General features: G+C 30.4%; 3 protein-coding genes across 3 annotated transcripts; 2 read left to right on the top strand and 1 right to left on the bottom strand.

The window, feature by feature from the left end:
- Positions 1-5414: 5414 nt before the first annotated feature.
- LOC118036444 (U-box domain-containing protein 9) lies at positions 5415-7960 on the bottom strand. Its single transcript, XM_035042141.2, has 2 exons — positions 7483-7960; positions 5415-6642 (listed from the first exon to the last, which is right to left on the bottom strand). The coding sequence occupies exons 1-2, from the start codon at positions 7756-7758 to the stop codon at positions 5581-5583; spliced, it is 1338 nt and encodes a 445-aa protein (XP_034898032.1). The 5' UTR covers positions 7759-7960; the 3' UTR covers positions 5415-5580.
- Positions 7961-17164: 9204 nt separating this feature from the next.
- Positions 17165-18198, top strand: LOC118036445 (putative germin-like protein 2-1). Its single transcript, XM_035042143.2, has 2 exons — positions 17165-17343; positions 17474-18198. The coding sequence occupies exons 1-2, from the start codon at positions 17220-17222 to the stop codon at positions 18025-18027; spliced, it is 678 nt and encodes a 225-aa protein (XP_034898034.1). The 5' UTR covers positions 17165-17219; the 3' UTR covers positions 18028-18198.
- Positions 18199-25054: 6856 nt separating this feature from the next.
- On the top strand, positions 25055-26041 carry LOC118036446 (putative germin-like protein 2-1). Its single transcript, XM_035042144.2, has 2 exons — positions 25055-25226; positions 25357-26041. Exons 1-2 carry the CDS (start codon positions 25103-25105, stop codon positions 25908-25910), a joined length of 678 nt encoding a protein of 225 aa, XP_034898035.1. The 5' UTR covers positions 25055-25102; the 3' UTR covers positions 25911-26041.
- Positions 26042-26995: the final 954 nt, after the last annotated feature.

Below are 26995 nucleotides of genomic sequence, written 5' to 3'. Positions count from 1 at the left end.
CGAAAAAACTAGAAAAAAAACCGAGTCAAACCGAGCCAAAACGGAGTCAAACTGAAAAAACCAAGTTAAATCCAAAAAAATCGAGCCAATCTGATTTAAACCGGTTTTTGTTCTAAAAACCCGAACTGAGCCGAAATCGGTCAATTTAAACCAATTTCAGTTTTTTTTTTTAAAATAATTTAATTTAATTATTATTTTTATAAAAACTAAACCAAACTAAAAATAATCACCAACAATTTATATATTCTTAAAAACAAAATTCAAATCTCATACCTATTCCTGAGGTGGCTGACGTTGAAACTAGAGATGACGCATCGTCTACACTGGTAGACGAGATGGGTGGTATTTAAAAAAATAAATAATGGCATTTGAAAATAAATAAATAAATAAATAGACAACAAGTTAGAAGAAAATGGATAAGGTGCATAGGCTGTTTTTTAAGGCCTGCTTGTCCAGTTTTTTGGGGCTATAAGCAAGCCCAATATAGGCTGCCTTCTGGGCTTTTTTTTTTCCCTTAAATTTTATTTAAAAAAATTAGAAAAGATTATTTTTGAATTTTTGTTTGAGTGAGATTATGATATCTTTTTAATGATATTAGCAGGTGTTGATTTTTGTTATGCTTTTCATGATTATTATTTTTTATTTTTTGGTTAAAGTTTAATAAGAATTAATTACAATTGAATAAATATTATTGTATTTGAGATGTTATTCTATTATATATCACTAAAAACATCAAATATATATATATTTTTTCTATTTTTAGTGAAGCTTTCATTTATGCTTCTAATAAGTTGCGTTCTTACAAGCAATTATTTTGGTGAAGTAAAATGGGGGAAAAAAAAAAGATAGTAAGAGGAGGCATATTAGTTAATGAAAAACATTTTCTAGAAAAAAAAAAAAACTTGACTTGGTTTTTAGATTTCATTCTTTTAATTTTTTTTATTTGTCTGATTTAGTCTTCATTATTTTATTTGAAATAATTTATGAAATTATATTATTTTATTAATTTCATTCTCCAACTTTTTTATTTATAAGATTTGGTCCTCATTCTTTTAATAAACTTGAAAAAAAATTAAAACATTAATAAGTTATTTTTTAACTAATTTTCTACGACTTAGATAAATACTAAAAAGGTTTTTCTAATTTATTTCCGTGACACTATCAAATATCAAAAAAATAATTTACTTTTCAGGAATCTATTTTTTAAGAAAATTATTTTTTTAAAAAAAATTAATTTCCAGCAAACAAATAAGGTCTAGATAGAAACTTTTTACATAAAAGTATGTTAATAAAAAAAAAGGAACTATGCTAACAATATTTTTTTGTATATAGTGGAAATAATTACTTTTCTTATAAAAATATAATTTTAATGCTGTATAATTTTTTTAAAAAAGAAAAATTTGAAAAGCTCCCTACATGATGCAGTTGGTATCTTAATATTCATCTTGTCTCAATTTATTAACTCAATTTTTTTTTAGCATAAAAAATTGTTTGTACATTCATTGATAGATATATTTCTTAAATTATTTTATTAAACACACCGATTATCTTTTCTATTTTTCCTGATGATGTAAAGCATGTTGCCATTGACTTGTGAGAGCTTGTCACAGAGGAGAGAAGTCTTTTAAAAATGAGGAGAAAAGGTGTTCTTCGCAAAAGCTTCGCGATGGGGCGATTTCAACACTCCAGACGTAGACTTGTACACTGGGAAATTGATTGTTTAGTTGAATTTTGAGGCGTCCGAGCAGACAGCATGGCCATAAAATATACATGCAAGAGCTTCCAAGAGAAGAGAAGTGCCGCCCAAGAAAGCTACAGGGGAGGGGGTCTTTATCTCCTGAACTTTTCCAAATATATAGTAGTGGAAAAGGAGCTAAAAAAAGGTAAATTAATTACATGGATTCCATCGCACCAAACTTGCTTTTATTTTGTGAAGCTACATCAGTCACCTGTTGTAATTCTATCTTGTTGAAATTAAGAGGTGATCAGGTCAACCTTTTGGTTTAAAAATTACAGATGGAAATGGACAGTGTAACTTTTAGAAACGTGAAGAGCATGTGTGTGTGTGTGTTATTACACAAGTAGTCATCGTTTCTAGCTTGTTGAAATGGATTTTGCCTAGCTTACCAAAAAAAAAAAGAAATGGATTTTGCCTGAAATGCATGAAAATAATTTATGGATTCTGGCCATCAGGTGACAGAAGCTGAATTCCATTTCTTCTGACAGATGAGAGGAAAATGGATCAGAAATAATAGATATTGCTAATGATTTGGGCCTTAAACCATACATTAAGCATGGAATAATTGTCAAAATTTGATAAAATTGCATAATTTTAAAGGTAATGCTAGTACAACTCAAAATAATTATTCTTTTAACATCTTTATGATATTTAAGAATATGATAATAGTTATTTTTTAAAATATTTTTTATTTAAAAAATATTTAAAAATATTTTTTTTTATTTTATAATTATTATTTTTTATATCAACACATGAAAATAATCTAAAAACAACATAAATATTAATTTAAATAAAAAAAATAAATTTATTTTTTTAAAAAATATTTTTAAAATGTAAAAAGGAATATATACCAAACCCTATCCTATCCGCAAATTCACAGTTAATACTTGCCTACTACTGTCCAAACACATCCATTTAACTCGAGAAAGACACACCCTTTGGCATCTAACAATCTTGTCTGAAGTCGCAACAAAATATAGATTCCGGCACATATAAAATCATCAACAGGTTGACCACACGTCGCGAGCTGGGACGGTACAATAATGCAGGTTTAGATGTCCATTAGCAAATTGGTCATTTTCTCAGTGAGATAATATTGCACTAAATTCCATCTAGTTTCACCCCGCGAATGTTGAAAGCCAATCAAATCCCAGTATTCGATTCTACAGATTATGCTGATTGTGTAAATGTTGCCATCCATAGCCCAATGAAATCCATAACTCTGATGACAAAGAAATCGAATTATTTAATGAATTATGAAGCAAGAAAGAAGCATGAAATTGCTCAATTCCACCTGGCTAGTTGAAATTCAAGTTTAAGCATACAAATTGCTGGTGATAAATTAGCGATTACAATTGTTTAGTTTAGATGGAATGCAATTTATATAATAAGGTAAAATAATATAAACTTGTAATAGAGTTTGAAACAAAACTAAGTATGCATGTTAAGCATATAATTGAATTGTATTACATTTATACTAAAATTAGTGTATATGTAAAGCACTTATATCTTACAATCATACGAAGATAAAATATGTTGGAAAGGGCTGCGGACATTGATTGGAAACTGTTGGAAAAGGTCTGTCGATGGGCAACTTATGAGTCCCCAAGAGGCGTAGCGTGGTGGTAAAAGGTTTGAAATCTGTACAGCAGGTCTTGAGTTCGAGTCAGGGTGTGCATCTCTTGTAAGAGTCTGGGACAACCGAGGTTTTACTTACTCATCTATACCCACAAAAATACACTTTTCAAGAGATAGGGTTTCCTCGAATCAAAAAAAAAATAAAAATGAACAGCTTATGACGGTCACGAGCTAGGGCTTGGGGATGACCTGGGCAGCAATGATTTATGTACTTTACACATTGATATTATGCCTCCACAAATAGACAATAAATCAATTGGTTTCTGGGATGAAAAGAGCTGAGTTTTATCACAATTCTTTTTTCTAATCATAGCATGTCCCTAACACGTCATGGCACATATCACATGTAAAATAAATTATTCTTATTATTCATCTCATCTCTAACTATTATATTTATATTGTTCATTATATTCATTTTAAAAATGTTATTATAAATATACTCAATTTTTACACATAATTTTTTTTAGAATTCACAACAAGCCTTTTTTTTTTAGGTCTTCACCACTATCTCATCTCTTTTAAGATAATTTGTTGTTGTTTTTAATCTCATCCTTAAAATATGATCTTCAACTTCCAACTCCTTGCATTTATACTTATAATAATTTTTAAAATCTTTCTAAAATAGTAGTAACAATCACACAAAAAAACTAAATAATTTAACAAATAAAAGTTTTATTACTAAGATTGTTGATATACACTTTAATTGTGTAGTTAAAAAATGGTATATATTTAACATGCATCATTTTAATATAATTTTATTTTAAATATAAACAAATTGCATGAAAAATCCTAATGCTTTAGTAACTAATTTGTTTTTTAGTATATACATTTAGTTTTATGCAAACTAGTTTAATAATTTAGGTGGCAACTTCAAACTTAAATTAAAGTTTAATCATTAATCTAGTTTGTTAAGAATTTTTATTGGATAATAATTTTTTAATAAGATTTTAACTTTAAAAGTAAATGTACTCCGTTTTTTAATTTGATTTTAAATTACCCGTCAGAGACATGTTCTTAAAACAAATTTCTAACAAATACTCATGACTGCAATTATTAGTCGAAGTCGGCTTGACAATTTAATGTTGCTGGTGACAGCTACTAATGTTTTTTTGAATATTTGCCACCTCCACCTCTCTCTCTCTCTCTCTGAGAATGTCTGGAAGCAAGACATGAGTGGTAGAAAAAGGGCAGTAAAGTCCTCACATCTACCTAATGTAAGGGATACTGCACGAAGATTATTCCTTGCAGAGATTCTTTTTACAGTACACGAAAAGATGTTTACCTGGTGCATTTCTCTTAAAAAATTGTCCGCTGTAGTAGTAAAACTCGGTCTGATTTGGGGATTGATTCAGGATTTAATAGATTCAGAGATTAAAACTAAGCTAGATTTAAAAAATTAAAAAAAAAATTAAAAAATCTGGATGGCTAGATAGATTAACATGATAACTCTACTAACTTGACAAAACTCGATTAAAAATTTAATTAGAATTCGTTGATTATTTATTTATTTTTAATCAAAATAATATCATTTTAATTTATTAAAAAATTAAGATTGATCTTGATGACCTGATAACCCGATCAAAACTCGATAAGCCAAACAAAACCCATGATTCGGGCTGGAGCCGGGTTGATCACCGGCGGGTTTTAAAACTCTGCACCAGGGGAGGTAAACTAGTAAATAGCAGAAAAGTGGAATAACCAGTCAACCAAACATGAAGATGCTGGATATCCCCACCACCTTTTACTCTCTATCCCTGCTCTTGAATCCAAATTTTGTCCTAATTTTAATACCAAAACCAAAATCATCCAGCAAAAGAAATGTTTTGTTAGGTTATATGGTATCGCTGCCGACACTCTGAAAGGTGGTGGTGAAGGAACAATTTAGACCCCACAACTGCAATCACTAACTAGCTCATCTCCGCGAATCACTAATTTCCAATCAGTTGGCATCAAAGGTACCAACTTGGTTTCAAATGAAGACGGGAAAACAAATTGAAGAATTTACCAGTATTACTATTGTATATCCGTTCATCATGTTTGAGGTCAAACTCCATATGATCTTAGATGGGCCAAAACTTTCCTGTGACAGAATACGAAAAATGTACCGACACTGAACTTTTTACAGTAAATGAGCTAACTATTGGTCTGTACAATGAGAGAGCAGCCTCTATTGGCAATATCTTCGGACCAAGCGATTTGTTTCGTCATAGAGTATGTGTGATCGAAGCAGCTCTAGTCAGTATCTTGAGGATACCATTAGCTTTCCTCTTGGCTCTCGAAGTCCCATGCTCAGCAAGTATCGAAAGTGTAGCATTGGCCTTCTCCTCTTCCATGACGGCCGGCCATTTAGTGCGGTCATTTAGACAGATTTTATGTAAAATCGCAGCACAATTCTCCTTGCTGCGCTCAGAACCACTCTCCCTTATAATGTCAAGTAAGCAAGGCACCGCACCAAGCAGCCCCATTTCCTGAACAGCCTCCTGTTGGCTAGTAAGTATTGCAAGAGTGGCCAACAGCTCATCAACAAGGATGCAATCCATTATCTTTTTCAGGATTACCCTGACTGCCCCTTCTTGGACAGCCCTGACTCTATTCTCGAGGACAAGACAAAGGTTGAATATTGCCAATGCAGCATCCTTCATTGCCGGTGGATGCCCTTCTTCTAGAAGGCCAATTAGAGGTATGAGAGCACCAGATTTTCCAATAACCAGCTTGTTTGAATCTAGGGATGATAAGGAGAAGAGAGCGGCAGCAGCATTGCGTCTTGTTTCAATGTTTCCAGATCCTACAGATTCAACAAGCAGAGGGATGACAAGTGGATTTTCTGCAATTAGCTGCTTATTATTTTCATGAATGGAGAGGTTGAAAATTGTTGTGATCAAATCTTCTTGCAGATCAGGGTGAGTGTTAGCTCTGCCTGGTGATAGTGGATTGACCAATTGAGGAATGGCATCGGTTGAGTCACTGAAAAGGGCCCGAAATGATGGCGTCCTCTTAGTTAGAAGCCTAAGCTCTTTCGCAGCTTCTTTTTGATCAGAAAGGGAAGAGGACATCTTTTCAAGCAGTGACTTCAAATAGACTCTGTCAGCATCATCATCAACTACGGGCTTTGGTAGCTCAACTCCACGCTCCTTGCTCCACTTTGAAATCATTTCTTGCAACAAATGATTAGGGGTCAGGAAAGTATGAGAAATGACTTGCTGCGTCTGGGGACATGTTCTTTGCCCTTCATTTATCAATCTTTGGATGAATGGTCGATCGTAAGTCTAGAAATCATCAAACATTTTAGTAAATGAGTAACTCGGTAGCCATCAAATCATAGAACAATTATGAAACCAGCTCCTATACCACAGAAATTCAAGTAAAATGAACATGGACATGTACATTCCTCTTTCTACCTCTGCAAGGTCACTACCACAAATACAAATCCGTATTAATGCTCGAGAGCAGGGTTCAATTCCTAGTCCTAGTCTTTGAGGCCTCTATGGAAAATGAATTGGCCATCAGACTAAGTTGTCTCTGATATGGAAAACGATGGCAAACGGTTTAACCAAAATTATCAAGGCTGTATAAAGAATCAAAACTGGAGTTTCCTTTAGCTCTTATCTCAAAATCATGGATGCAGACAATGATCAATAACCAACCAGGTTTTCGCCCATAAATTTCCTTCTTTTCACTACATTAGACGCTGCAATTGCTAAATTCCAGTAAATTTGTTAACTGAAATCAGATATACAAAAAACCAAAGAAGAAAAGAAAACAAGAACCAACCCCGTTGTTTGAAAAATTTCAGTACTTGCAGAAATTCCATCAAAATAAAATCATGCAAATCCAAAGCCTCGGCAATTTTGAAGCAGAACCCAAAAAAGAATCCGTATGTGCAGAATACTTGAAAAATCCATTACACTCAAATTCCATCATCAAATTTAGCATTAAACCCTTAAAATAAATCCCCAGAGATAAAGAATTTCTGGCATGCACATTCGAATAGCATCCAAACCAATAACAATTCAACTTCATACAGTTCTCAAAATCCAAAAGAAATATAGGAAAAGAAATCCCAAATGCATAAACAAAGTAAAGAAGACAAATTTTCTTGGTCTAACCTGTCCAGTAGCCAGGACAACAGGGTCATTCATTATCTTCTTTGAAATGGGACATATAAATTCTTCAGGGATAACTGTATTATCCACCACCTTCGAAGATTTCTTGAATTTCAATTCTTTCAAGACACTCAAAATCCTCGTGGCCTCATCAGTAACCTCCTCTCTATAATCCTCCTCGACAAGAATTGTCTTTACTAGTTTCTCCAATTCTTTCTTTAACTCTGTTTCCTTTGTCATTGTACGTGGCATAGTTTCAAGAACTCCAGCTTCAGCCATAAGAAAAAATGAACAAGAACGAAAGAAAGGAACTGATCAGATAGGATTTACGAGTGGAAAGAACTGAGAAAAGAAAGAATTATGCTTTGGGCGATTCATCAGTTTATTTCCCTCTTTCTTGCTCTCGTTTCTCACTTTCTTTCTCTCTTGCAGTTTCTTGTGCTGTGATTTTTCTCTCTTTAACCCCACTGTTCTTTCTTTCTATACACGGTGAAAAGGCTAAGTGTTATGAGAAGGAATAGTTGGGTTACTTAACACATGGACTTTTTAGAGGGATATATATAGGCCCACCATTATTCTGTACAACCAATTATTTCTTGCCAAGCAAGCAGTTTTTCCAAAGCTTTGAATGACATGGAAGCTTGCTTTGTACCCTCAAAATTTCAGAGTACTTAACAAGTCGCAAGATTCTGATGGTACAATCTAAGACATCTTATAATTACCCTATAGTACTTTTTTAAAAAATTATATATATTTTTACTCCCGATATTTAAAATAAAATAAAAAAAATACTAGTCAAAATAGTTCTTACCAATTGAATGAAATTCAAACTTTAATATTTATTTTTAAAATAATTATATAGTAGTTTTTTTACATTATATATATATATATATATATATATATATATATATGTTGAAAGAGAAAAAAATACTAAAGAAATATTACATTATATTTTTAAGAATATTATCTTCCATTCAAAGAAAATGATTACCACTAAAGTTTATAATAAAGAGATAAGTATTTGTTAGGATCACACAATTTAATGAAGAGAATGGTCCTAACACATAAAAAGCGTAATAATCACATATAGATAAAACATATTTTACAGGATTCAGTCATGTTCACAAGGAAATTTTATTATTATTAAAATTGATTTAGTTTGAAAAACTATCAATTCTATTAAAAAAAACATTATGACCATAAATATATTTTATTATTCACCACCATAGTGTAATTTTTTTTTTCTTTTCATAAAAAACCCAATGATCTTGGTATTGGAGATATTTTGATTTTTTTTTCATGATCAATTGATCACAAATAAAATTGTTGTTTTATTTTTAAAACACAATAGAATGTCTTAATTATTTTTAAAATCAAAATTATTAAAATTAGCATCTAATGGCATTTTAGTCTTTTTATTTTTTAAAAAACAATAAAATGACTTAATTACCTTTTAAAAAATAAAAACTTGCATCTCGATGTTTTTTTTTTATCTTTTCAACTTAGTATTTTTTTTTATTATCACGTTGAATAAGGTAATTTGATCTTTTAATAAATTTAAAATATTAATAAAATAGAAAAGTAGTTAGCACATGACACTTATACCTGTGGCTTTCTAGTGGCATATGGTGCCTCCCAGCGGTAAAATTTATCCTAATATTTATTTTTTTATTTTAATTTTAATTTTAATTTTTTTAATTGTTATTTTTTATTTTTAATTCTTTTGTATAATTTTTTTTTAATTAATTTTATCTTTCAATATTTGATTTATTATATATTTATAAGGATTTTAAGCTCATTCTAATAACTTCTTGACAACTTACAATATCATTGATTCATTTTTATTTATTTTTGATATGGTTCATCCAGATATAGTAGCTTTCAATTATGGAAATACCATAATCATAATGGAATTAGACTAGAGCCTTTGTTGGTAGGATTACCTAATATATATATGCTAACTAGTGGAATATGACATTTGTGATTGCGACACAAAATATTGTATCTAATTCTTTTAGAGAAATTGACCTGCAATAATACATAATTATTATATCATAAAAATGAAAATGACAAAAGAGAGAGAGGATTTTCATATACAGAAAAGGAAAAGGAAATTGACCTGCAATACATAATTGTAAATTATAGTTTCTCAAGTTTTGGGCTTCAGCCCCTTTTTTATTATTATTAAAAAAGGAGATATTTTATAGCATTTTCAAGAAGCCAATTTAAATATAAAACGTCAATATCTTAAATAAGTATTTTCTTACCACATGCGCGGAAACCTTTTTTTGACTACCATAAATGGCTGGAAAATTGTTACCGCGGACGATACATTACCTACTATAACTTTTAATGTTGAATTGATGATGCATCATCTCCTCAATAAAAAAAATAAAAATGCTACGTGCAAGGTGTGATCCTAGTTAATATATGCATAGTTATTGCATACACTTAAGCCTAGCCTCTTAGGCCTACAACCATTTTTTAGAATTTTAAATAAGTTTTTATTTAAATTAATAATTATAGTGCTATTTAAAAAAATATATCCAGTTATGCCATACTTTTCAAATGAGATTAAAGCTTTTAATTTTATATTTGTAATAATTGTTTTTAATAATTATATATGAATCTAATTAATAAATATTAAAGTGTAAAAAAGGAAATTGCACATGAATATTGAATGAGAATAGAATTATTTTTATTGTTGTTTTTATATGATTTTCATGGATTAATTATTCTTTATCTTTTTTATATCACATGATTTTTTTTGAAGATATTTTATTTATTTATTTTTTTTCGGAACTTGCTTTCTAGATCCTAGTAAGTTTTTGTGCAAATAAACATTCTAATAATAAAAAAATGAATTTTAATAAAAAATATATAAATTAATAATGATATGGGAGTTTTGCCACCATAATAAATTTCTTCACCTCTTAATTTAAATTTTTGATATTTTTATGAATATTTATTTTAAATAACTTGAATTTTTATTAAAAAAAATGATGTTGTTAATAAAAGAAATTTCATCAAACCAAAAAATGCATAATAATTAAAAAAAAGAGATTTCAATTTAAGAAACACATTTTCGCCTCCAAAATTTAAAAACTTCAAATACCTGTGAATATTTATTCTAATTACTCTATAATTAAATAAAAATTAGTTTTAAAAATGATCTCTAGGGCATCATACGGAAGTAAAATCTAATTAGTCTTTAAAGTAGCTGTTATTGGCATTTAAGTGGTATTACTTTTTAAAGCACAACTAATTTTATATATTTATGTTCTAAAATATTGTTGTTAAAATCATGAGTCAACTCTTAAAATTTTATCATTTTACAAGTTAACATTTATCTAACGTACTAAATCGGACTAAAAACTCAAAACCAGTAAAATCAGACTTAACTCATGCAAAATTAATAAAATCGTTAAACTTGGTAAACTCAGTCCGATTTTATGAGTTTACTAAATTTATAATATGAACCAAGTCAAGTTTAAATTTGATCAGAAAATATTTATTGACTAGTTTTGTGATATTGAACATGTCTTTCAAATTATATATTGGATAAAGCTGAAATTTTACAAGGAAAAATTAGATACATGAAAATATATTGTAATTTACAAGTCAAATGGAGTTAGGGAACACAATACTGCAGAGGGTCAAAGTTAGTAAACTAAAATTGTCAAATATATCAAACAAGACATTCGTATACTGACACGACCAAAAGATTATTGTCTTCCCCCAAGTGTAGGAGTTTCGAAGTAATAAATAACTCGGCAAGACCGGGGTCGAATCACATGGAGGTTAATTGTATAAATTATACACGACAATAATACAACAACAACAACAATAACAACAACAACAATAGTAGTAGTAGTAATAATAATAATGAAGAAGAAGAAGTTAATGAGAACTTTGAGATGGAAGATTAATGTAAGGATTAAACAATGATAAAAAAAAATGTCAAGGTTAGAGGATCTACTAATGATATTTCAAACAAGTATAATATAAATTTTTATTACTCAACTGAAAACCATGCACAAAGGAGATTCCAATTGGATGATTTGTCATTAATAACTCATTATAAATTGTTAACATGATCATATTAATCATCTTATTTAAATAACATCAAACTTTTAAATATTGTCAGAAATTCATGATGTTAACTTATGTTAACAACAAATCAAGTTCCTTTCACAGCACATATATAAGTTATACCATACGGTTGGGCTATGAGAGTGCCAAGTATTTGTTGTACTAAGTATTATACAACATAAATCTAGATTAACCAGTTAACAAGCAAGGTATTAAGAATTAGTAAGATAAAAAGATAAGACATGTTAATAGCAAACTTTCTTGGATATAAACATTGAAGTCCATGTTGAGTTTATATTATACATATTATAACACCATTAGTAAAACCTTTTCACATTGACATAATAAACTTAGCTAAACATAATAAAGAAGAGAAACATAAATAAACAAAATAAAAACATAAGTATTGTAAAGAAAATGAAAAGCGTAAACAAGAGATTAAGAAAAATATAATATGAAATAAAACTTAAACATTACAAAAATATAAAGAAAGAAATAAAGAGCATGATCTTGATTTAAACAACCAAGATGCCTAAATACATGGCAAATGCATCCTTTTATAGGCCAAAATTTGAAACTATTGATTTGATGACTAATTGTTGAGTGGGTGGTCAACTCTTGACTTGGTGAAAATCCTTATCTTTTTTTTTGAACAAAATATCATTGCTAACATCAGAATTGGAACCAACTATACACATGAAAGTTCTAGGAAATTGTCTTATCTTTCCAGAAAAAAAAAATTAAGGTCATTTGAACTTCTAGAACTCGAGATATGGGCTGAACACTGAACAGTGTATGGCCTGCAGAACAGATTCAGAATTCTCTATTGTTGCTGTAATTTGGACTTGAAAATGACCTTTTTAAATCTTGAACTCCCATGAAAGTTGTAAGCCTATGTCTTATCTTTCCATCCATATAAAGCAGACCTAAATCCGAGATCTACAGCTCCAGATATGACCCAATTACCGAACAGTGTTCCAGTTTGGAATGCACCAACATCTCTTTTCTAAGTTTGGCCCTCTCTTTATCCTTTCAATTTCAGTATTTAAACTCATTAATCAATTTTTTCATTTATGTGATAGGCATTTAAGATTAATATTTACCATAAATTAAAGGTATCTTATATTATTAGATATGTTATTATAAAACATGCTTTAGTTAATGAGTTATTGATACTTCAAGTGCAAAATAATGATATAAAACCTTGATAAAAATATATTTTTAAGTACTAATCATATACTGTTTGGGACATATCAGGAGCTACTAGTGAAATTTTGCTTCAATTAAATTTGGGATAGAAACTAGACATCTCAAATTTTACAACCATATACCATAGGCTCAATAATTCATCCAAATAAAAGAGAATGACATGTTTGAAATTAGGATTCAAATTTGCCAAGAATATACAAAAATTAGAGATTCAGGTTATATGAAATAATTTTAACATGAAGACTTTTTATTATTATTCTATTCTATTTTATTTATTTGATTTTAAATAATTGTTTTTAATTTAAATTTTTTCAAGCACATTAAATATTGTTTAGAAGTTTATTTCATTATTGAATTTATATTGGTTAATTATTAATATTTAGACTCATTAGCTTGCAACCCAAAAGGGGTTTATTACCAAGTTTTTGTGTACTTCCTATTTTTCAGTGATCCCCTGTATTGAAAAATTTTATTCTGAGACTTTTTATTTTTTTATGTCATTAATTTATTAATTCATACTATATATCTCTCACATTTTATTTAGATCACTCATTAATTATAATATTGTTGACTTATTTTATCAGATTAATATTATTTAATTTCTTGTCTAGAATTATCAATATATAATTAGTTAAAAAAATTACTTATGATTTTACGATCCGAATTTACAATTCGAGTTTATATTGTATTTTTTGTGTTGTGTTAAAACAACGTTTTTGACAACCTTGGTCTATAAACAATATTTTGTTAAAGTTTACTTTGTTTTAAAAGCAAAACACATGACAATATTTAAAAAATTATTCTGTTTTCGAGTCAAGAAACTGTTTATTTTCTAAAATAATGCTCTTCCTAATGTTTATTTTCTACTCACAATGCAATTGCTAAATCACAACCTATGATGAGAATGGGAAAATGATGGAGGGCTTTTGCTGTTTGTTTTTGGTTCCAGGAGGGTGAAGATAGGTTGAGTTATCATGTCATGGTGTCTGTGACAGTGGTTTGAGGGAAGAAGATGGTTCTTGTCTTTTGAATCAAAGGCTGGTGTTGGTTGAAAACTGGAAAGATTTCTAGTTTCTGGGTTCAAATGAGTTTTTGCTGTATGCCATCTGTTCCTTTTGAAGGAGAGTCAAGGCTCTGTTTATGGGAAACTTAATTTAGGGAATTGATTGCAGATTTGGGCTCTGTATTGGAAGATTGAAATTTGGTTTTAATTGCAGGGATTGTGACTTCAAGATATAAAATCAATTCCTAGATTTGAATGGATTCTGGACTAAATTGAATTAATATGGACAAAATCGAATTGGGCTGCATTGAATTAATTTGAAAAAATTGGACTAAAATGGTATTAAATTCAACTGAAATGATTGGAAAGAAACAACTAGGACTGAAATGAAGTTATATAAATAGTCAAGTAGTCTTTGGAATATTTCTTTCTTTTCATTACAGTCTTTGGCTTTTGAATTGTTTAATTTCATTCAATTAAACTGTTTAATTTTGAAATTTCTTTCAATTTAAACCCTAAATTATTAATTAATTGATCTTTCCAATCTCAATTTAGTCCTTGGTTTTTCAAAATCGTTTAATCTTATTATTTTTTTGTTTTCGATTGCATCACTAATTGAATTAATTTATTTCTCAACATTTAACCATTTGTTGCAAAATCATCCTTGGTTCTTCTAATCTTCATTTTTAAACCAAATTGACTCTCAATTTCAAATTATATTTTCAATTAGGCCTTTAATTTACTTCTAAGTTTGTTATTTATTTCAAAATCATCCTTGAACTTCAAAATTCATTCACTCTTAGCCAAATTAAATAAAAATAAGCTATTTTCAAAATTTCCTCTTCAATTATTGCCTAAAGATTCCCAAACCTCATTTTTACCTATGATGCTCAATCTAATTTCAAACTCCAACTATTTTTTGTATTTGTTTTGGTATATTTGCATTTTGTATTTTTTTTTTATGATTTTCAAGATGTTTGAACACATAAAAATTAATAAAAATAAAGAAAATAACGAACTAATTAAAATAGCTAAAATTATTGAAAAAACGTATTTTTTTGTATTTTTCTAATTTTGTTTTCAAAATATATACAAAAATAGAGGTCAAAATTGGGTTGCAGCACCCATTAAAAGTTTAATTAAATCCTTGAACTTAATTCTTTTAATTTTGGTCAAGTTGACTTTCAAACTTAATTTTGCTTTAATTAAGTTCTTTTTTAGCCTATCTTGTCAACAATATTTTAATCTGACTATCCCTTTGGTGTTTTGACATGTTGCAGCTCAAAATCTCATCTATAACTGTCCCAAAAATATTTTTAGATTTTAAAATTATAGTTTTTTTTTTTTGGATTTTTGAATATTTCACAAAAAAAAATATTTTTTACATAAGAGAATTTTGGGGATCTAACATTGTGTTATGACACATAGCACTCCAAATGAACATAAATTTGATAGTTAAACTTGGGATCTACATTAAATATTGTAGGTTTTCAACTCAAATTATATGTGAGGTGATAGGTGAGTTTTGTTTTTTTAGAAAAATAAATATTTTTCTTAAATAATTTAACTTAAGTTTTTATTGTCTTATTAATAGTATTGTGTTTTTTCTAGTTTGATTTTCTTATTTGTAAATAATAATTTTTCTATTTTATTTTTTCTATTTAGTATTCCTAGGGGTTTATATATTGTAATATGTTTTTTGGCAAGCAAAACATAAACGAATAAAATGAAGTATTTCAAGACTTTATAAGTTTTATTTTCAATCTTTGATGGTTTTGAATTGTAACAAACTTTGTTATCATTTGTATTTGTCTATTTTAATTGGTTTCGTAACCCAATAATTTTCAATGGTTTTGATTATAAATAGTAAATGATGTATATCAAAACTTAAAAATTTTTAATGGTTAATTATTGTGTGATATTAAATAAATATAATAAGAAGTCGTCGCAAAACATGATATGACATGGTTGTAAATAAATAAAAAAGGAGGTTCCTCTAAAAAATATCTAGAAACAAATATGTTGTTTACACTTTCATTAATTTTTATTATTGAAAATTCTTATATGGGATCCATAAGGAGGCGCCACTATATAAGCTATTGTTTAATACGAATCAAACCCACACTAGGACAAACAATCCATATCATAATAGGGCAAAAATCACTTTATCTTATTAACATGCTAATTTTTTTTAAGAATCTTTATACAAGAATTTGTTTTCTTATATAGCATTAAGTTAACAAGTCTCAATTCTAAAAATTTAACATTACAATAATTTCAATGCAAGTATATTAAAAAACATAAAATTAACAAAAGATCACACTTCGCCATAAAATATATTTTTTAGAATTTCATTAAATCTATTTTAATGGGTCCACTCGGAATATTATAATCAAATTTAGTACCTAACTCTTATTTCAAGTTAAATCATAAAAAAATTCATCTGATATTTAATTAAGTTAAGTTAGCGGGTGCAAAAAAACAACTTAGATAAAAAACATGGCTTGATTTGTATCCTTCATTTATGTCAATTATTTCAATAAATAGTTAATTACTTTGATATTGTAGGGTAAAAAACTTTTATAATGTGGTTTGATCTTTGATTAGGCAGCGGTAAGAACTTGAAGATTGTGACATATTATAATTAATGGACCTAGTTGACCGAGAGAAAGTGAAAACATGGCAGAAAACTTGTAGGAAATGGGAAAATGACCAGTTCCATTCCAAATACATTTTATGATAACTTTTAATATTTAAATCTTGATTAATACTACATAGATCGGTTTCATCTACCAACTAGACCAAATCCCTAAGATAAGAATATGAATTTCAATAACACGTACATGTGAATTTATTTATTTATTCTTTTATTAGGCTGAAGAGTCCATGTATTTAGCAACAAAATTCCAGATATTTTTTTTTATAGCGCTATAAAGGTTTAAAATCATCTTTCATCCCTATCCATTTTTAGTTTCTAATTGGATAATACTTGGCTTGATTTGTATCCTTCGTATAGAATTACTATGGCTTGACCTTTTCAATTACTCGTTAATTTGATGTACAGTAAAGGGCTTTTATAATGAGGTTTGATCTTTGATTAGGCTGCCGTGGGAACGTGAAAAATTCTGTTAAATTAATGGTAAAATGACCAGTTCCATTCCAAACGCACAAACTGTGTTGATGTAAGCATAGAAATATATAATAGTGTGTAGTTGCCGCAGAATGGTTCTTCGTGAGGGATAAAAAATAAGAAAAAGGGAAAAAATATAATCATTGCAGACTTGGCCAATCTTCAATGGCTTCCCTTTTGGAGAAAGCAAAGCAGAGACTATTTCAATGATCACCATCTATAAATAATCTTGTTTCCCCTGCAATATTTCTCACCCCTCAACTCTAATACACTTTGAAGAAATAAGCTAGAGATAGTCTGATTACGATGAAAGGAGTCCATTTTCTTGCAACTTTTGTCTTTCTGGCTTTCGCTGCCTCACTTGCCTTTGCCTCCGACCCTAGTCCTCTACAGGACTTTTGTGTAGCCATCAATGATACCAAGGATGGTGGTATGCTATGTTCCTATCTTAAGTTCATGTTTTTTCTTAACAAGCTTTTCTGATGAATTATCTGCATGCGACATTGCTTTCTTTTGATTTGTACGAAGAACTTGATGCTAACATAAACTCTTTCATGCAGTGTTCGTGAATGGGAAATTCTGCAAGGACCCAAAGCTTGCCACAGCGAATGATTTCTTCTTTCCTGGGCTCAACATTGCCAGAAACACCTCCAATCCAGTTGGCTCGGTGGTCACTCCTGCTAATGTTGCTCAAATTCCAGGGCTCAATACTCTTGGAATATCGCTGGTTCGCATTGATTTTGCACCATACGGTGGCCTAAACCCGCCACACACTCACCCTCGTGCCACGGAGATCCTAACTGTCCTGGAGGGAACTCTCTATGTTGGCTTTGTCACATCGAACCCTGATAATCGTCTCATCACCAAAGTCCTAAACCCAGGAGATGTTTTCGTGTTCCCAGTTGGACTCATTCACTTCCAATTCAATGTGGGGAAAACCAAAGCTTCGGCCATTGGTGCCTTGAGCAGCCAAAACCCTGGTGTAATCACAATCGCAAATGCAGTCTTCGGATCCACTCCACCTATTAGATCTGATGTTCTCGCCAAGGCCTTCCAAGTGGACAAGAATATAGTGGACCATCTTCAGAAGCAGTTCTGGTACGACAACAACTAGAAGAAAATCCTACTGGTAATATAAGCTGACTGGAAGCAATGTTGCAGCATACCATATTGATTGTGTTTGTTATCTTTTCCATTTGTTGTCACTTAATAAAGAGCTGGATTGCCTGTTTTAAGCTCCATATTTAGCACTACTATTTGTTAATTCAAAGCTTCTATTTTCTTCCTTTCTATCTTTTTTCGGTTAGGACGCACACAAAATTTACTGTTAATTCGAAAATGGATCCAAATTTATAGGTGCAATCCAAGTCTACGCGACAAAGTATTTTCAGTGATATTATTGGGCACGGCAACCTGTGTTTCTTTTAAGACACAAGGATGAAAGCTAGAAAAGAATAGTATGTAAGATGTGATGTACATGATTAAGACATTGAGCTCTTAAATACTTTAACAAATATTAATATTAAAATTTTAGTGGTCAATTGTTTTATTTAATGATTGCACACCTAATTGATATATGATATAATATAAAGTGTTTATTAAAGAAACTAGTTCTCTCTTTGTTTATGTTTATAACTAGAATTGCTTACATGTTGTATCTAAACATTGAGTTTAGGAACTCATGTTTTTCCATTAAAAAATTAGTGTTTTTCCACCTTTTATGTTATTTCTTAAATGATTTCTAAACAACAAGTTCAAGCAATTGAAAACACATGCGTGTTAACCTTATCCACAATGACAATATCAAGACATTTGATGATGTTGCTCGTCATGTCAAGTTTGAAGAAGATCAACTTCACGTTGAGAAGCCTATAAACGAGGCTTTCATATCTAGGATTAAGATGCATGGAGCATACGACTCTGAATATAAAAAAAGGTTAGAGTAAGGGTTCTAAATATGGCAAGTGAGGAAAAGAAGTAAGTAGTAGTGGACATAAGCGCAAGCATGGAAAACACAATGGTAAGAAAGACAAGAATATGAATTGTTTTAATTGTGGTAAACCTAGTCACTTTGCTCATGATTCACTGAGTGAAAGGTAATGTTTAACCATAGTCATCCTTTTAACTTATACTTTACTAGTTGTTCAATGCTTGCTGAATCTGTTCCTTTTAGACTATAGACTCAAGAGCAACCGACCACATAGCAAGGAATCAAACAACCTTTGTGGAATTTCATCGAATTCCGAAAGGAAAGTAGATACATATACATGGGGAATAATACTTCCGCTACCATACTTGAGATCGGTACCTGCAAATTGGATTTGCAAGGCAGTCACACACATTATCTTCACGATTTACTCTAAACTCAAGAAGTTCGACAAAATCTTGTTTTTGTTCTTGCTTCACTACAATTGGGCTTTAATATTGCGTTTGTTGGTTATTGATAATATTTTTTATGGTTCTGGTTTTGAATTAAATGTTTTTATGGTTCTGGTTTTGAATTAAATGTTTTTATGGTGTTAAACACCATTAATGCATCTATTAATGATGATGCTTCTTTATGTTGTTCAAAAATCTAACACTACTAATAATAGTGATATGATAACTTGGCATACTGGATTATGACATATTGGGCAAGACTGATTACATAAATTAATAAGAGCTGATCCTTTAGGATTACTTACTAAAAAGGAATTGCCTGTTTATGAGTATTGTCTTGTTGGAAAAGCAATTAGATTATCATTTGAAAAAGCTAAAAGAGCTAGTAGTCCATTACAGCTTATTCATTTAGATATTTATGGCATAATAAATATGAGGGCAAGACATGGAGGAAATTATTTCATCATATTTATAGATGATTTCACATGATTTGAACATGTTTATTTGATCTCACTTAAGGATTTGTATTTATTGGTAAAAAAAGATGATGGAAGAGTGACGAAGATTGAATCGCGTGATGTTGTATTCTTAGAAAAGGATTTTCCAATGACAGGTGAGGTTAATAAAGATTTTGAATTATATGAAATGGAAAATCTAGACTATGGCGCAAAAAGCTATTAAGTTGAGAATTTAGAAGAAACTCTTAATCCTCCTACAAACAGTGGGAGTGACATTTGTCTATTCCTACTCTCATGGAGCAAGATTATGAGTAATCTCAACCTCGTAGAAGCATTCATGAACCAATTCCTCGTCATTGATTTGAGATTGAGGGGGAAGCGTTCACAATTACTCTACATGATGATGAAGAACCAAAAACATTCAGTTATGCTCTATTTGGTCCTAAAGCAAGAGAATGAATTAAAGTTATGGAAGAAGAAATAGAGTCAATGAAAACTAATCAAGTCTGGGACTTGGTCGATTTACTGTCAAGATGAAGATCCATTGGAAATAAATGGGTTCTTAAAATTAAATGTAAGGTGCATGAGTTAATCAAATGTTATAACTAGTAGCGAAAGGCTGCACTCAAGAAGAGGAAATTGATTATGAAGATACATTCTCACCAGTTGTGAGGATTACTTTAGTTCACTTTATTTTAGCTATAATCGCATATATGAACCTAGAGTTATACCAAATGAATGTTAGAAGTGCATTTCTCAATGAAGAACTAAATGAGAAGATCTATATGAATCAACCTTTATGATTCGATACTAAAGGACAAGAGCACAAAGTTTGCAAACTTAAAAGATTCTCATATGGTCTTATGCAAGGTTTTAGGCAATGGAATGTCAAATTTCATTAAGCTGTCCTTAAGGATGGTCTTACAATGATGGAAAAAAACCATTGCATGTATTTAAAATATTCTACCAAATAGTTTTATAATATTGTTCTTATATGTTGAGGACATCTTAATAGTTAAAAATATCAAAGAGATGATTAATACTACTAAAAGGTGGTTATCATTAAACTTTTAAATGAAAGATATGGGTGAGCCCAACTATGTTCTTGGCGTGAAAATCATAAGAGACCGCATTAAAAGGGTTTTGGGTTTAACTCAAGAGACATACATCAAAAAGATGTTAAAGCGTTATCACATGCAAGATAGCAAACCAATGGACACCCTTGTGGATAAAAGCTTGAGTCTAAGCCGTTATATGTCCCAAAACTCTAGAGGAAGAAGACAAAATGTCCAAAGTACCTTATGTCAATGCCATTGGTAGTTTGATGTATGCAATGATGTACACACATCCCCATATATGTTATATTGTTGGATTGGTTAGTTGATATCAATCAAACCCTAGTAAGAAACACTAGATGATAGTCTAAAGGATTCTACGATATCTGAAAGGAACTTGGAATTACATGTTATATTACCAAGGAAAGAAAACTTATGATTGATTGGTTACTCTGATGCTAATTGAGGAGGAGATGTCGACCAATCCAAATCAACTTCAGGATATGCTTTCTTGCCTAATGATAATGTAATATTATGGAGGGGCAAGAAACAATCGTGCATAGCCTTATCTACTATGGAGGCTGAGTATGTAGCTTGTTCCGGTATAACACAAGATGCTATTTGATTAAAAATTTTCCTATATCATTTGAAAATTATCAAATTAGCATCAGACCCAACAATAATTTACTATGATAACACCGTTGCAGTAGTTGTGGCTAAAGATCCAAAATACCATGAAATTACCAAACTACATCAAGATGAGATATCACTACATTAGAGAAGCAATTATTGAACATGACGTGATCCTAAAATACATTTCTACAAATTCTATAGTTGCAGATCCACTAACAAAACCAATAGCAAGGGATGCATTTTTTAGACATGTAAAATCTTTTGGCCTATGTAGAATGTAAATAGTCATATAACTAGTTTTAAAGATCATACGAAGGCTTACAATGATTTAGTAATGAATAAATTCCATTAAAATAACATTTTATTCATTATTTGTTTTATGGAATATATCGAGTATTGTATAATATAATTTGTTAAAATATGTCGATAGACTTAGATTGACTCACTCACATTAGCAATCACCTCTAACACTTGTAAGGTGAGTAGAGATAAGACTAATTGAGTTTTAATGCTCAATAAGTGACTTTGGTGCACTGGAAGTAATTTTAACTCCAAGTAATTATTAAAATGTCATCTTGGTTAGCACCAAGAAGAGGTTCTTAAATAAAAGAATCGACATGAATGAATTTTCACAATTCATGTGTCTCTTATGATTGAAGCCGAGTATGAAATTATTCATTTGCCACTAATGACAATGAGCAAATGAAAATTTCTGATTTGAAGTTCATGTTTTTAGCAACAAGACTAAGACTTGTATGATGTATTTCCTCTAATAAAGAGAGCAATGACATACACTTTTTTTTTTTTAGAAAAGAAAAGAGTAAGCTCCATTATAACATATATTTCATACTACATGTGCTAACAACCATTACATGAATAAAGAATGGATCCCTGCTTCTTTATTATGTGAGTCCTAAAGATCATATCTAATGGATCCCTGCTTCTTTATTATGTGAGTCCTAAAGATCATATCTAAGATCTCAAAATCTTACCCTTTGTGACTTTTCAGTATATAAAGAGGCGATGTATAAATGATCGCTACTTTAGCAATAATCCTATGGTCATGAAATGGTTCAACTTAAATGAATACTCTTAGCAAGGCAAGTTAATTCAGATTTGATTGATATGAGTGCAAAAGAAAATGTAATTTTAGTTCTACACCTGTTACTTGTATTCACCGACCGAGATCATATTACTTGAATGAATTTGATATGATTTAGAATACTTGTAATTGTAAGAATGGATTGAGTATGAAATTCTTGAGTAATTGATTTATATTGAGTCACGTGTAACTAAAAATGCTTGGGGTATATTCCTACACTTTAAGGAATAATTAATTATGAGGTTGATGTGTCCTTTATAGCCTGTATTAAGTTTATATATTAGAGCTCCATTCACTGTATGCTTCAGGTCGCTTGGTTCATTCATCAAGTATGAAATTCTTGTGCAAGTTTGAAATATAAAGTATTAGAAAGATTCAGTCTTTTATGGTCGAGTGAGAGATGTTGGTTATTGGGTTAGACCTGGTCGCCGATGAGGGATGAGCCTGATCGAAGTATTTAGAGGAGTTACCAAAGGAAGTAACTGCTTCATTTACTTATATATATAGGGACATAACCCATATGAAAATAAGAGTTTAGGTTGAAAGAATATAGTTTTATCTTTTTTTTTTTTCTATCTTGAACTCTCTACATTAACTTGATAATATTTGTAAAGATGTTCGTACTATGGAATATCACTTTTATTGTATTAATTATAGTGGCATTAAAGTAATTGATCCATGAGTAAGAAAACAAAATTTCATGTCACAAGTAAGTTTCCTTTCAATTCTACACTTGTCACACAACCACTCTTGATTTCATATTAAAGCAAGCAAAATATGCATGTATAATTTTTTTTAAAAAAATTTATATACTTAGAATGTATGCATAATATTATTGGAAGGTGTAGAGGTCTACTAAATATAGTTTACAAGTTTGAGAGGTAAATAATAATTTTTTTTCAGTCCTCCAATAATAAGAAGTATTTATATAAGGACAAAGACTTTGAAATAATTAGCATGTTAAATAATTATTATTTATATGTTCTTATAATAAAATTAAAGTTAACAACATGTTTGAATATCATATTTATGATTTGGAATTAATATTATAAATGGTTTGTTAATCACCAAAGTGGCCAAACCCTTAGAACAAATATTATTGTGTTGCTAACGTGTAGAAAGAAAACATTTAACCATAAAATCAAAATATGATAAATACTTAATAAAACGAATTGAGGATTATGTATGTAAATAGATTTAAAAAAGACCTTTTAACAGTAACTAAAAACTAAGTCATGAACTCAAGAAAGAAGCACAATTAAGGATATCTCATCTTATTCTACTGTGAGCCTTTTGATTTTTTCACTTAATTATATTAAACTAATTTATTTTTTATATAGAAAGAGTAATAATCTAAATTCCATTGAAACAAAATAATGTGCTAGTAAAATTCTCTAATTATTTTGGGACATAATAGTATATAAAAATATGTCTATTCTTTGCATGGTGCAAACGGCCAAGTCACTCAAAAATACAAAAATCATGTTTTTTATGTTGTGTTTTTGCATTTTTTACAAAATATATTTTTGCATGGATTTTGGATTTTAATAACAATTTTATTGAATCCATGAAAACTCGGCTCATATTTCAATAACTTCTGAAATTTTAATTCATGGAATTGATGGTCAATATTCTCGTATAAATGCTAGACCTACAAGCAGGCTGGTATTTAAATATTAGGAGTTGACTAGAAAATTCATAGAATTATTTTAGATATTCATTAATTTAAATTTGATTTTTTTTAATCTCAATATACAAATTGTGAAAAACTATTTCATAAGAATTCATTTGGGCACATGAGCCCATAGTAAATTTGAAATACCAGATTTATTCGTAATAATAAATCTTTATCCTCAGCTATAGACAAACTACCAATTAAAAACTTTTCAAAATCTTTAAGCCATATCTAAACCATACAATACAATTTATCTCAAGTAAGTAAGAGAAGAATATGAATTTCAATAACATCTGTGAATTTATTTATTTATTCTTTTGTTAGGCTGAAGAGTCCATGTATTTAGCAACAAAATTCCAGATATTTTTTTTTATAGCGCTATAAAGGTTTAAAATCATCTTTCATCCCTATCCATTTTTAGTTTCTAATTGGATAATACTTGGCTTGATTTGTATCCTTCGTATAGAATTACTATGGCTTGACCTTTTCAATTACTCGTTAATTTGATGTACAGTAAAGGGCTTTTATAATGAGGTTTGATCTTTGATTAGGCTGCCGTGGGAACGTGAAAAATTCTGATAAATTAATGGTAAAATGACCAGTTCCATTCCAAAAGCACAAACTGTGTTGTTGTAAGCATAGAAATATATAATAGTGTGTAGTTGCCGCAGAATGGTTCTTCGTGAGGGATAAAAAATAAGAAAAAGGGAAAAAAATATAATCATTGCAGACTTGGCCAATCTTCAATGGCTTCCCTTTTGGAGAAAGCAAAGCAGAGACTATTTCAATGATCACCATCTATAAATAATCTTGTTTCCCATGCAATATTTCTCACCCCACAACTCTAATACACTTTGAAGAAATAAGCTAGAGATAGTCTGATTACGATGAAAGGAGTCCATTTTCTTGCAACTTTTGTCTTTCTGGCTTTCGCTGCCTCACTTGCCTTTGCCTCCGACCCTAGTCCTCTACAGGACTTTTGTGTAGCCATCAATGATACCAAGGATGGTGGTATGCTATGTTCCTATCTGAAGTTCATGTTTTTTCTTAACAAGCTTTTCTGATGAATTATCTGCATGCGACATTGCTTTCTTTTGATTTGTACGAAGAACTTGATGCTAACATAAACTCTTTCATGCAGTGTTCGTGAATGGGAAATTCTGCAAGGACCCAAAGCTTGCCACAGCGAATGATTTCTTCTTTCCTGGGCTCAACATTGCCAGAAACACCTCCAATCCAGTTGGCTCGGTGGTCACTCCTGCTAATGTTGCTCAAATTCCAGGGCTCAATACTCTTGGAATATCGCTGGTTCGCATTGATTTTGCACCATACGGTGGCCTAAACCCGCCACACACTCACCCTCGTGCCACGGAGATCCTAACTGTCCTGGAGGGAACTCTCTATGTTGGCTTTGTCACATCGAACCCTGATAATCGTCTCATCACCAAAGTCCTAAACCCAGGAGATGTTTTCGTGTTCCCAGTTGGACTCATTCACTTCCAATTCAATGTGGGGAAAACCAAAGCTTCGGCCATTGGTGCCTTGAGCAGCCAAAACCCTGGTGTAATCACAATCGCAAATGCAGTCTTCGGATCCACTCCACCTATTAGATCTGATGTTCTCGCCAAGGCCTTCCAAGTGGACAAGAATATAGTGGACCATCTTCAGAAGCAGTTCTGGTACGACAACAACTAGAAGAAAATCCTACTGGTAATATAAGCTGACTGGAGGCAATGTTGCAGCATACCATATATATTGATTGTGTTTGTTATCTTTTCCATTTGTTGTCACTTAATAAAGAGCTGGATTGCCTGTTTTAAGCCCCATATTTAGCACTACTATTTGTTAATTCAAAGCTTCTATTTTCTTCCTTTCTATCTTTTTTCGGTTAGGACGCACACAAAATTTACTGTTAATTCGAAAATGGATCCAAATTTATAGGTGCAATCCAAGTCTACGCGACAAAAGTATTTTCAGTGATATTATTGGGCACGGCAACCTGTGTTTCTTTTAAGACACAAGGATGAAAGCTAGAAAAGAATAGTATGTAAGATGTGATGTACATGATTAAGACATTGAGCTCTTAAATACTTTAACAAATATTAATATTAAAATTACGAGGATTACTTTAGTTCACTTTATTTTAGCTACATTCGCACATATGAATCTAGAGTTATACCAAATGAACGTTAGAACTGCATTTCTCAATAAAGAACTAAATGAGAAGATCTATATGAATCAACCTTTATGATTCGAGACTAAAGGACAAGAGCACAAAGTTTGTAAGCTTAAAAGATTCAGATATGGTCTTATACAAGCTTTTAGGCTATGGAATGTCAAGTTTCATTAAGCTGTCCTTAAGGATGGTCTTACAATGATGGAAAAAAACCATTGCATGTATTTAAAATATTCTATCAAATAGTTTTATAATATTGTTCTTATATGTTGAGGACATCTTAATGGTTGAAAATATCAAAGAGATGATTAATACTACTAAAAGGTGGTTATCATTAAACTTTTAAAAGAAAGACATGGGTGAGCCTAACTATGTTCTTGGCGTGAAAAATCATAAGAGACCGCATTAAAAGGCTTTTGGGTTTCACTCAAGAAACTTACATCAAAAGGATGTTAAAGCGTTATCACATGCAAGATAGCAAATCAATGGATACCCTTGTGGATAAAAGCTTGAGTCTGAGTCGTTATATGTCCCAAGACTCTAGAAGAAGAAGATAAAATGTTGAGAGTACCTTATGCCAATGCCATTGGTAGTTTGATGTATG

The sequence above is a fragment of the Populus alba genome, chromosome 13 (assembly GCF_005239225.2).
Source record: "Populus alba chromosome 13, ASM523922v2, whole genome shotgun sequence".
NCBI lineage: Eukaryota > Viridiplantae > Streptophyta > Magnoliopsida > Malpighiales > Salicaceae > Populus > Populus alba.
The sequence above is the reverse complement of the archived record's forward strand: the minus strand, read 5'-3'. Positions and strand labels throughout refer to the sequence as shown.

Coding starts and splice junctions, on each gene's coding strand:
- LOC118036444 (XM_035042141.2), bottom strand. CDS start 7,758: ATGGCTGAAGCTGGAGTTCTTGAAACTATGCCACGTACAATGACAAAG. Junction 6,643..7,482: donor TTGTCCTGGCTACTGGACAG/GTTAGACCAAGA, acceptor GATGATTTCTAG/ACTTACGATCGACCATTCAT.
- LOC118036445 (XM_035042143.2), top strand. CDS start 17,220: ATGAAAGGAGTCCATTTTCTTGCAACTTTTGTCTTTCTGGCTTTCGCT. Junction 17,344..17,473: donor CAATGATACCAAGGATGGTG/GTATGCTATGTT, acceptor TCTTTCATGCAG/TGTTCGTGAATGGGAAATTC.
- LOC118036446 (XM_035042144.2), top strand. CDS start 25,103: ATGAAAGGAGTCCATTTTCTTGCAACTTTTGTCTTTCTGGCTTTCGCT. Junction 25,227..25,356: donor CAATGATACCAAGGATGGTG/GTATGCTATGTT, acceptor TCTTTCATGCAG/TGTTCGTGAATGGGAAATTC.